Source organism: Acanthisitta chloris, unplaced genomic scaffold (assembly GCF_000695815.1).
Source record: "Acanthisitta chloris isolate BGI_N310 unplaced genomic scaffold, ASM69581v1 scaffold1010, whole genome shotgun sequence".
Lineage (NCBI taxonomy): Eukaryota > Metazoa > Chordata > Aves > Passeriformes > Acanthisittidae > Acanthisitta > Acanthisitta chloris.
Window position 1 is genome coordinate 48,739 of NW_008650834.1, and position 12,581 is coordinate 61,319.

Below are 12,581 nucleotides of genomic sequence, written 5' to 3' on the forward strand. Positions count from 1 at the left end.
CCTGAATATCTCAGTTCTGCTAGTAAGTAAATCTGCAAGAAATTTTTTTGGAGGGTTCTCTCTTCCTCAGCAACATCCTAGAATGTCTGTTTGACACCTAAGCTTTTATAAATAATCAAATATGAGAATTCTGCATGCGATAAGAAGTAACTAAACTTCTGGTAACTCAAAAATCCTGTATGCAAAAACTTTGCCCATGCTTTTCCCACTGATGCACTTTTGTTTAGAAGTTGAGTTCCTCAAGTTTCAGCCAAGTTGACCCCCTAATGTTGAGAGTGAGCACCAATCCATGAAATAATTTCAAATGAATAGACTAATAGTGTAATAGGTAACATCTCAGGATATGAAGTCTGTTTATATATTGAAGAGGTCTTTTGGAGGATGACTTCTGAATGTAATAATTAAAGGAAAACGTATATACTCCCCTGAAGTTATTAAGAGCAGCATATTGTGTATTACTTATTTGTGTGCTGTAGTTACTGGAGATATTTCTAGCTGTGGAGTAGTTCTAGTAAAGGCTGCATACATAATTAGGTGAAAGGAGCTAGAGCTTAGCAAAATCCATGGACTGCTCTATAATGTTATGCAAACACTCACTTATGTAGTTATTAATATTTTATCTTCTTCCAGTTTAATAAACTCTCTTCTAGACACAGCATTTTTTTGACTTGTCTTCCCCTTTCAACTACTTCTGTTTTTCATTTCAGTTCTTATGTGTATATCATAAGTTCCCAAGTTCTCTGAACTAAGCAAAGATTTTTTGGAAAATGCATCCGTTCAGTCATGCTTTTAATATTTTACGTCTTAACTCTTCATTTAGATATAGAAATCCTTAGGTGTCTCACCTGCTCAGAATATTGCTGGTAGTGAAGGCTGTTTTTCTCAAATTGCTAAATTATCTTGATGACAGATTTGATCAAGAATATCTTCTTGTGTTTCTTTAAGGAATGTCACTGTCAGCAGGATCTTCTCCTCTTCATTCTCCCAAAATAACTCCTCATACATCTCCTGCTCCTCGAAGAAGAAGTCATACTCCTAACCCAGCAAACTATATGGTGCCTACTAGTGCCTCTGCTTCTGTTGCTAATGCTGTCTCTCAGCCTCCATCTACTGGCCAGGTGATTCAGAAGGAAACAGTGGGTGGAACAACATACTTCTACACTGATACAACTCCAGCACCTCTCACAGGAATGGTATGTTTGCTTTTGATACCGAAGTGTATTGAGTTTCCAAATACTGTATTGTTTGGTAATACAGGGATTATTCTTAAAACTCTTAAATCCCTTATTCTATATGAAGATCAGGCCTATTAGGTGTTGTAATTGTTCTCCAAAATCACTGAAATTTAAGGACCAGAGATTTTTAATGTATTTTTTGATTTACTGCTGTGTAGAGTTTTGTAGGGTTTTTATACAGCAGTAGTGTCTCAATGGATACATACATAATGAGAAAACATCAAAAAGTCACTTTTGGGGTTTTTTTTCTGATAGATTAAATAGCTCTTATATTTACAGTGGAGGGGAAAAGGCAGTTAAAAAAAAGTTAAAATAACTATACATACATACATTACAATTTACACATGTGATACTTCTAATGATTTCAAGGGTGTAACTTCTAAGGTACATGAAGATTTCATTGTTCAGTAGTTCAGACTAAAAGGGTGATAAAACTCTTCTTTTACCCTATCCCTAAGGATTTTTAACTGCTTCTTAAAATGTTTTATTTTCAGGTATTTCCAAACTACCACATCTACCATCCAGCTGCACCTCACGTTGCTTACATGCAGCCAAAAGCAAATGCACCTTCCTTCTTCATGGCAGATGAGCTCAGACAGGTAAGATTATAGAGAATTTAAAGGAAAATTGCATATATTGGCAAAATATAGAAAATTGCTAATGGTAGAAGAAAAATAGATGCTCAAAATCTGTGCCATCAGTTTTCCCGGTGGAGAATTAAAAAAAATCAAATCTTGTAATAGATGGAGTACAACAGAGGGTGGGGGCGGGTTACAACATGTGACTGCACTCTAATCTGCATGCTGTGATTTACTATTCAGCTGAATATTATTACTGGTGTATTGTTTTGATGTACATGGGTTCATCTATGTAGCATTCTTTTAAACTTCAATCCTGCTCTGTTTTACTCTTCCACAGAAATGAAAGTGTATGCAGGTGTTAGTTGATGAGCCCTTTTGAGGGCTGGCTTTGAATGTTACTGATGTCAGCTTTACTGTAGTAGGTGCCTTTGTCAATGCCAGCTGTAGTGAGCGTGTCTTCTGCAGCTCCTTCCCTCATGAATTTAGGTATTTTGTCAATAACATTTTTAAGCTAGTGGTCTTCTGTCCCTCTCTGCCCCAAACACTTGCATCAGTTCTCTGTTTTAGTACAGGTAACTAGTACTTCAAAGACAGAGTACTCTTAACTTATTAAAAATGATGAGCTGAATTATAATGGTCAAAATGTGACTTCCTTTGTCCTTCAGGAACTGATCAACAGACACTTAATAACTATGGCCCAGGTTGATCAGGCTGATATTCCTGGTAAGTAAGTGCTCCTTATAAACTAAACTGTGATCATATTGTTCTGCATATTCATGCATATTTGACAGTATTAACATCATCTTTCATAAACACCACCTGTTTTTAATTTTTCTTGAAGCTTTGATCATCCACATCTGCGCTGTGGATAACCAAAGTATTTCAGAAATGTGAAATTTGTCTTCAACTTTTCTTGTGTAATTTTCTTCTGTTTTGAAACTCCATAATTAGGATTATTTAAAATTGCTGAGGAAGGAAAAAACATCAAGGCAGTAAAGCCTTGTGAAGAACAGTTTTGTATTATTTTGTGCATATTAGGTACTCCTTTGAATGATGCATATGTTTTTCAAAGGTTGTATGTAAACCAGCAAAGCAGTTTGTTCTGAAGTGAATTGGCTGGTATATCAGAGAAGGCTTTGTAATAGTTATCAGGCAAGAGCACCATATACTAATATTCACTGTAATTTGACTTTTGGAGAATTTACAATTGACTGTGTTCAGCTTGATTTTAAGCAGTTTTTGGTTGCAGTATCCTTCTCAAATGTGTGTATAATGTGATAATGATACATTCAAAATATGCAGTTTAGTTTATTAATCCAGATGAAGTGTCTTTCTTCTACAAGTGTAATCTCTTAATCTGATCTGTAAACCTTCAGCACCTCTCTATTTTCTAAACCAGTATGTTAAACAAATAAGACTGAGATTTGCTTTTTTTGTGATGAAAATGGGGTTCTTATACTGTGGTATGAAGGCTGTATGGAAATTGGTGCTTATTTATGAATCAGTGCAGGAAGAAAAAAACCCAAAGAAATGTCATTCAGAAGGGTGAATTTCTAAGGTAATTGAGAAAATGGCAGATGGAACTGCACATCCATTCTGTTGATTTTGCTTGGTGTAACAGTTTTTCTGAAGACAGTTATTTTAGCTCTATGGGATCACTTCTAGGAGTCTGTATGTTGGTATGAAAGCAAAGACAGTGAATTTTAACGTTACATGCACCTAAAAGATGGTGCAGATAATTTATGTATTAATGACAGGCATTTTAATTTTCTCTACTACTATAATAACTTTCTCAAAGTGAACTGAGGCCTAATGTGTTTCTGTGTATAAACTGATTTTAGCAGTTCCTGCAGAAGTGGACAGCTACCACAGTCTCTTTCCTTTGGAACCACTGCCACCACCCAACCGGATACAGAAATCAGGCAACTTTGGGTACATTACATCATGCTATAAAGCTGTAAATAGCAAAGATGACCTGCCATATTGCCTTCGGAGGATACATGGTGAGAAAAATTGAGTGCTCTCAGTAGGACTAGCATTCTTGGGCATGCTAGTCAGATTTTAATATTTGGTTGCTTTCCAGTAGTTTCAGAAGATATGTTGAAAAATTCTGACCCAAAATATTGCACTTCAAAGACTATGTTATGGTTTTTTCTAGGTTTTCGTCTTGTTAACACAAAGTGCATGGTATTGGTTGACATGTGGAAAAAAATTCAGCACTCAAATATAGTAACTTTGCGTGAAGTGTTTACCACTAAAGCTTTTGGAGAACATTGTAAGTTTTTCTTTTTTGGTGATTTGTTCTTTTGTTGCCTTTTTTTTCCAGCTGTTATGTTGAGACTTTTTCCAAAATAGGCTTGAGTTAGTAAATGTCACATGTTTCTATTTTTAAGCTCTTGTGTTTGCATATGATTTTCATGCTGGAGGAGAGACTATGATGAGCAGACACTTCAATGACCCTAGTGCTGATTCCTATTTCACAAAACGGAAATGGGGTAAGGAAAATACATTATCATACACTACTTCTGGTTACTGGTTTTAGTTCTTAAGCAGTAAATGCCTGGTCAGAAATAGTTGTTCAACTTCATTTTTTGGCTAATCAGTTCTGTCATACAGTAAGCTGATTGGTATAAGAGAATTCTTCACCTCCTATTTGTAAATTATTTAAAAAAAAAATAACAGACAAGTATAAAATTGATATCAGTGTATCAGGGAATTACAGTTCTAGAAATAAGAAACAAGTTGGAACAGAATTGGGAGTCAGGAACTCTGGTGTCCTAATTGCACATTTTTCATGGGTTGACACCTAACACTTAATGGCAATGATTCCAAAACTGTGAAAGACATGCTATGTCAATTTGATGCTTGCTGTTTACGTGCCCTACACTTCTATTTTTTTCCCTCATTAAGTATTATGAGGACTAATTTTGACAGTGTTTTATTTGATGTTTTGAAATGTGAAGTACTTGTTAAGAAATGAATTGAAAAATCCCTGTAACAGTTTTTTCAGACACCAACTTCACATTGTAGGTCTGATTTTTTTTTTTTTCATGTTTACACTATAACTTCAATGGAATCACTAAATCTACATCTATATTCATAAATAAAATTTGTTACAGCATGATCTGTGGCTCAGCAGAGTGCTCAGCAGAGCTCATATCCATATGGCTAAAACATCTTCCTCTCCAAAACAGTGCTGCCAATCTTTCTGCCTATTAGGACCAGTTCATGACTCCTGCAGTCCTACAAACTGCAGTCAGGTGTTGTCTGGAACACAGCAGTGCTATGCTGAGAAAGAGAGATGGTCATAGCTGAATGGAATCACAGGAGGACTTAGGGTAGGAAGATCCCCTCAAAGTTCCTTTGGCCCAGCTTCTTGCTTGCTGCAGGGCCAACCCTGAAGTTAGATCCAGCCCTAGGGTTGACTAGAGGACTATGACTTGGCCTTGTGTTTTTTTTGTATTAGAGTAGATGTTCCCTAAATGTCTTTAGGCTGCCAGAATATGAAGAGAAGCAGAAGCTCTATCTTTTTTCTTGTGCCTTTTGAAATTAGAGCCTTTAGCTATGAATTAGATCTGTTTCGAGGGTTGAGATGAAAAACTTTGCTTGGCTATCTTTAGATCAGAGTATACTGGATTGGTAGTGTGTGAACACATTCAAAGACTTGTTGATACCTTATGTATCAAGTAACTGTCACTGGCTTTGCACTGAGCTGACCAGTATAAGTGAAGTTGGAACAAGTTACCCCCAAAACCAATGGTGGAAATAATCTCAGACAGAGGAAACCCTAGTTTGCCATGTCATATCCTGTGGCAAGTCAAAAAATGCAATTACAGATTCAGTGAGCCTGATGTGAAACTAATTTGGTGAGGTAAAGCTGAAAGATCTGCTGCCAGGTTAATGACTGTTACATGCAGGACTAGATTTCTGAGCATTTCCCAGTCATGGTTTTCAATATCCATGTAAATCAGTCCTTGATGTGTTTTTGTATCCCTCTAGAGTATTACAGAAGAATGATTCTGTTCTAGATAAAGTAGTAGAAGTTATAACAAAATTCTTGGGAACACATTCTTCTGTCACACTGGAAAATAATAAAGTTTTGCTCCTATAAAGGGCAATCATGACTGCTTAATCTATCAAAGCTCTTTGAAGGAAGATCCAGTAGATAAGACCTTGGCTTTTCAATGAAGTCTAACAGAGTCTTTAAAAGAACTGAAGTGACCGTGAGATAAAAGAGAAAGTTCTCAGTTAAGTTAATGACTGGTTAGAAGGTAACAACACTTAAGAGTGAACAGTTGCTTTTCACAGTGAAGGAAATCATCGATGGGGTCTCACAAGAATATGTGCTGGGAGTTAACACATTACTTCTTTGCACTGAAGATAAGTAGTAGTCTGTCAAAGTTTGCTGGTAATACCAAATTTTTTGGATTGTTAAAAACAAAGGCCAGTTGTGATGGATTGCAGAAGGACCTTACAAGACAAGGTCTCTGGGCAATAATTTAGCAGGTAGTGTAATGTAAACCTATGTGATCAAGGGAAAATACAGCTCTAAATATAAAATGATGGCATCTGTTGTGGCTGTTGCCACTCAATAATAGATCCAGGGCTAAGTAGATTAAGGGAAATACGGTCCTCTTGCTGAATAACAGTAAATAGGAAATACATTGTTGTAGATTATTAAAAAAAGAGTAAACAAGGAAATGGAAGGCCTCATATTCAAGATGTGGGTGCATCATAGACTCCTATCTGTAGTTGTGGTGCTCCTTTTGAAGGGTGTAGAAGAACAGCAAAGAAGTTGTGAAGAGATGAGAGGGATGATCAAAGGCATGGAACAGCTTCTGTATGGAATAGTACTTTTCATGCTTTTAAAGATGGAAAGGAATATGACGGGGTTAAAAATCACTGGAATATCACAGGTGTCCGAAAAAACATCTGGGATAAAGGAGAAATGAGTAAGCAGCAGTAGTTTGCTATTTCTTCTAGCCTACAACTAGAAACTGACAGATGAAGCAAAAGAGGTAGCAAATTTAAAACCTGTGTAAAGATAATTAAGCCATGGAACTTTGTCAGATTGTTGTGGACGTTTGCCTGGGTTCAGTGGGAAAGTGAGCTTACTCATGGAGGAGAAATACTTGAGGACTGTTAACTGCAAAGACAAAAATTCTACCTGAGGAGTCCTCTGAGCTGCAAGTCATTGGAGGTTAATAGGTTATTCTACCTGTTTATGTTCGTACACTTAGGTATCCATTGCAAACTACTGTTCTGATTTTAGTGTATGTGTCTTTGAAACAGGCCAGTGAGATATCTGGACCATTTATTTGACCTGCTACAACTTCCTTTTATAGGCAGGAATGGTCTTGGAATTGGAAGTAGACATCAGTTTCTGTTCTGTGAAACCAAAGTGTTATTTGATTAAAATGAGCTGCTGCAACAGAACTTACAGGGAGACATACAGAAGATAACTCTCTCCTATGGTACTTCTCATTACCTGCTCTTTCAGTCTTTTTATTAGATAAATTAGAGGAAAAAGTCACCTGAAATTCCAAATTTTGCTAAATCTTTGTTTTAGCCTTTCATTTTTGGTATCTGCTGCTTTCTTGTCTGGGCCTCAGTAGAAAGAACAATTTAAGAGAGAAAAATAAGATTGCATACCTTTAACTTGATTTCTCAGAATTGCCTGCCTTCACGGATCCTTTCTCCATCCCCTCACAGAGTTTCTTGGCCGTCTGCCTGCCTAGAGGAGACTCCCAAGAGAAGCAGGGGAATGGATGGAAGTTGGGTACTCTGCAACATGAGGCCCAGATTAGTACAATTGCTTTTAAAGGTTTTAGGAGGCACAACACTGTGAACCTGATCAGTGAACTCAGAGAATTTGATTTCAGGTATGCAGCCTTATTTATGTTGAACACTTCAGTTGGCAACACAAGACCTTGGCAGTTAAAAGATGAGGGTTATGGTTTACATGGCTGTTTTGCATGTCACTGGTGTCAGTGTGATCAGTCTTGGATTTTTGCTTTTTGCCATGTTATTTACAGGTTTTGTTACAGAACTACCTTGAAAGGGATTTGGTGTGTGGGGAAAAAAATAGCATATGTTTATTTTTATACTGTAAGCTAGTGTCATTGTAACTTCTGAATGCTATAGAACTTGTTGCTTGTGATTTTTATGCAGTGAAATCTCTTTCTTTAGGTGTACAGTGGTGATAATCCAATATCGTGCTGTCATATTTAACTAAATGTCCACAAGTTTTAAAATCAGGAGTCTGACTTTTCAGTGAATTGCTACTCAGAGTACATTTATTTGAAAAGTTCCTTTTTGTTTGATTTTCATTTCTTACATTACCTCAGTACACTTCTTTATACTCTAAACATTAAACCTGTTGGTCTGGAACTTTTTGGTTTTATTCCACATATCTGCATTTATCTCTGCAGAAACGATGTTTTTTTGCATTAGCGAGTTAACCCAAAAGTACTGAAAAGTTGTTCTTAACAGTCCAATAATTAAACAGTGAATCAGATTCTGAATGTATGTACTTTATCAGCTAGAAAATCCAGGAAAATTAACAGTAGCTATTCACAGCTGCCAGTAAGGTTTTTCCTTTGTCCTGATGAGTTTTTGTGGCTTGCAGAGATAAGCATGCCTTTGATATGTCCTTTGGTCTGTTTTTAAACACTCTTGAGTAATTAAATGCTGGTGTACGTGCTGTTAGTAGGAGTTTTCAGCATCACAGTGTCTGCTCTTCAGCAAACAAATACTTTCTAATGAAGATAAGCAAGTTTTCCCAGACTCTGTTTTCCTTTGGACACACTAACAGTAGTATGTAATGCACGAAAATGGACTTCACTGCTGACTTTACAGTTTTTGCATCCCCAGTTGCTGAATTTTTTTCATAAAATACCTCTTCCATTGAAAAAGAGAGAACTTCTGTGATGACTAGATGAATAGACGGTGATGAAGTGTAAGAATATATGAATATTCAAAGTCAGTGTAATGTCATTGACGACAAAATATGTGATTAATAATTATCCTAAAATTCCTTTGCCAAAAGCTGCAACTTTTTCAAAGTAAATTCAAGTTTTCAGTGTCTTCAGATTTTTACGAAATATAGTGCTGCCCTATCAGAACATTTCTGTATATTGAAAACTGGGAAATGTAAAACCAAAGCCCAAGTTTCCCTGGAGAAGGAGAAATGAAGGCTGCTGCACTTATCTTACTTTCAGTACTTTAAACTCAGGAACACCAAGCAAACACTGACCTAGTGTTCTCAGTGTCAGAGACTGATTTACAAGCGTGAGAAGTTCGGTTTAGTGAGCAGCTAAATCTTTCGTTGGGCTTCTGATGTCTTTATTAATAGCTGAGAATTGCCATTTGTTAGCATGTTTTCTGATGATGTTCCTGTAAAACAGATCCTACTGCTGGTGGTCCCCAGGTCTTCCTTCGCATCCCAGGGCTATTTGCAGGTTTCTGTTTGCTCTGGAGAACAGAATTTAATTTGAATGCATTTTTTTTTTAGCAAACAAAAACTTAATATACACATGAACACCAGTGCAAAGGGTAAATTTTTGTTCCATTGACAACAGGATACCACAGAATGGAGACCTTTGTCAAATCAACCATAAAATCTCTAAACCACCACTTTTGAAAGTAGTTTTCTGATCATTTTGGTAGTGTTTTCTTGTATTCGTGTGCTGTTTTTCACTGTGTTCAGCACTGTTTGGAAAGCTTTCAGTTGTGTGTTTTGCCTGAAGAGTGAGCTTTGCGGTCTCGTCACTCCTTGGGTTCCTGCTCAAGTGCCATCTGTGGCAGGTCCGATGGGCCTCATGGGGCAAATGTTGTAGTCAGCATTGCAGCAAACTGAACTGCCTTTAGTCTTGATTACTTTGAAGAGATAGATATGTAAGAGGGTAGTTCAAAACTGATTCTTCCAGTAGCTTAGCTGTACCTTTAGTGTATTTGAATGTGGGGTGCAGACAACCAGTCTGAAAGCAGCAGCCTAGATTCAGCTGTAGCCTCAAATGTGTATTTCCAGTCATAGAATAATGTTTGAGATTTTTTGATAGAGGAAGAGAAGCTGTGTTGAACTCTGGTCTTTCAGCTTTGTAGCATATGCTGAATATTCTCTCAGTTACACTGTCTTTTATTTGAAAATCAGAGGGCAAGTGCTGTCGGTTTTAAGTTGCACGCAGTAAAATAGCTCCCAGGTTTTGCCTTTTCTCTCTCTTTTATAACAACATTTCTGTTCTGGACTTATTTCATACAGATGTAACTGTCTTGTGCATCCCTGTTAAACATATTACACATATTGCTGTTTACCAAATATGTTTAGTAAACAGCAACATATATGTATGTGTATAGGTATTCTACAGCAAGTAGTAAATAAAGAGCTTTGACTAATAAAGGAGTTTGTATCTCCTCAGTCATATCATAATTTTTTTCATGCTGAAGAAGAGAGAATTATGAGGGAAATAATATTTGCTACGTGAGACTTCTGGTATGCTGGTTTTGTGGGAAGTGATTTGCATAATGATTCATCAGGAGGCCAGAAAAAACAAACAGTATCTCATTATATTCAGCTTTCAGTAGACATGCCAGACTTATTGCTGTTTAAAGGAGTCACTAGCTTGCTCTTTATAATCCAAACCAAAGCACCTTAAACTTGAAAAGTAAATTAGAGTTTAAAAACAGATAAACAAAAGCTCCGAAATAAAAGCTGGGAACATTCCAAAGTAATTAAAATATCTAAGTAAAAAAATTTCATTAATGTGTTTCCACTTTTTTCACTCTGCATATATTCTGTGTGCTTACATATGCAAGCACATCCCCCCATTTATTTTGATCAAATGCACAGATGTTGATATGGTCTTGTAGGAAGAGGTGGGGAAAAAACCCAAGCTAAACCCAAGAAACAAATGTTGGAGAAGAATGCAGTCAGTTTACAGCTGAATCAGGTGCTTAGATGATTTTGCTTAATGCTGATACTGTTGGTCACAAAATTAGGAAAATCAGTACCGAGGCAACCTCATGAAATTTCTATCATGGTTTGTAAAGCTGAGATATGCTGTCTTACTCTAGATGTATTTTCCTTCTCCTACTTTAACTTTGTGCCATGCAAACAGTAGCAGCTTTTTTGAATTACTCTCCTCATACTAAAAATAACATTTGTTATCTATAGCTTTATTTTTTTTAAAATCTGTGACTCAGTGTTACTCAGAAACTGTTTGCAGTGTAGGATTTGAGTGTGGTTTTGCAAAGAATCAGTTTTACATTTGGAAGGGAAGTGATGCATTGCTTTCATATGGAATAGGGGTCATGCAGTGATAACTTGATAGGGAGCTGCATCACAACAGAACATATGTAAAGTTGTGTTCAGTGATGTTTAGCCACCAAATTTTCCTGCTTCGCCCATGTATTTTGAAACTAGCTTGTTATGTTTTTTTAATCTGATGATAGAGAGTATTTATTTGGTAAGCCTTCCTGCAATAAAGGAGGTAAAACAGGATCTCTTGCAGCTTTTGTCACATGCTGTTTGTTTCAGGATCCTGGCATTTTTACTTCTGAAGTACCTGTTTATTTTGATGTATCATCTACTTTGAGCAGTTTCTAAGCAGTGCTCTTTGTAGTGACTGTTCATTTTAAACTTTAAAAATCAGCAGGGTTTCCCTGAATATGAAAGTGAAAATAATGCCTAATGAATTATCAACATTTCCAAAAAAACCCCAACCTAAACCAACAAACCAAGAAAAATCCACCCCAGACCCAACCATTAAAGCACAATAGACGTTTCTCAAGGACTGTTAGTAGTTGAATTAAATGAACCTGTGAATTAGCTGTATAATTCGAGATGCTCTAATTTGATTTTTGCACAGTAGCCTTCTGTTAATGCTTACAGTGTTTTGCTTCCAGGTCAGCACGACGGACCTCTACCACGGCAGCACGCTGGATTGCTCCCGGAGTCTTTGATATGGGCATATATTGTGCAGCTCAGCTCCGCGTTACGGACCATTCACACAGCAGGACTGGCATGCCGAGTTATGGATCCAACAAAGATTCTGGTAACGGGCAAAACAAGGTACTGAAAGCCTTTGTTCTCACTGTGTTACTGTGGTCTCTGTTCATGGCAGCTGCTGACTCTGACACTGATATAGAAACGATGAAGTCTAACTAGAAAGTTCTGTTACTTTTAAGTGGCATGAGGCAATGTGCTAAATCTTGTAATAATTTTTGAAGTTCTTTTTAAACATATTTTGGGAAGGGCTATGCATTATCCTCAAACTACTGATCAGGCCCTCTACTGGCAATTTAGAAATGTGTTGAATTATTTGTAAACTGAATACTGTCTACTGCATTTTGCCAAATAGAAAAATCAGTAATTTTACTAAATTTAACCAAACAGTAAAATTAGTATTTTTTGTTTCCTAGTAATTTGCTAAGTACTGATGACTTTATCGTATCAAAGCATTCAGTGAATGCTAGAGGAAAAATTGAGTAACCAACAAATTTTAATGCACTTCTTCCTTTCTCTCTTCTTGTTCCTAAAGGCTACGAGTTAATTGTGTTGGAATCTTTGATGTTTTGACATTTGACAACAGTCAAAATAATCCACTGGCATTAATGGCTCAGTTTCAGGTAAGACAACAGTGCCATAGTTAGGTTTGTGACTTGGCTCAGGAAGTGCTGAAAATCAGTGTGAAGTAGCCTTCAGTGCTGAATCAGTTTGAACTGATGTAGTTCAGTATATCTATCTCTAAATGATTCTATTTTTGCA

At 36.7% G+C, this 12,581-nt stretch overlaps 1 protein-coding gene across 3 annotated transcripts in view; it reads left to right on the forward strand.

The window, feature by feature from the left end:
- Nucleotides 1-12,581, forward strand: part of PAN3 (PAN3 poly(A) specific ribonuclease subunit) — a 66,202-nt gene that overhangs the window by 37,255 nt on the left and 16,366 nt on the right. For all 3 annotated transcript variants that reach the window (XM_009070216.1, XM_009070201.1, XM_009070208.1), the window contains 8 exons: nt 946-1,193; nt 1,730-1,834; nt 2,482-2,539; nt 3,658-3,819; nt 3,975-4,091; nt 4,210-4,311; nt 11,720-11,885; nt 12,355-12,442. In XM_009070216.1, the coding sequence (XP_009068464.1) occupies nt 946-1,193; nt 1,730-1,834; nt 2,482-2,539; nt 3,658-3,819; nt 3,975-4,091; nt 4,210-4,311; nt 11,720-11,885; nt 12,355-12,442 (1,046 nt within the window). The remainder of the gene's footprint in view (nt 1-945; nt 1,194-1,729; nt 1,835-2,481; nt 2,540-3,657; nt 3,820-3,974; nt 4,092-4,209; nt 4,312-11,719; nt 11,886-12,354; nt 12,443-12,581) is intronic.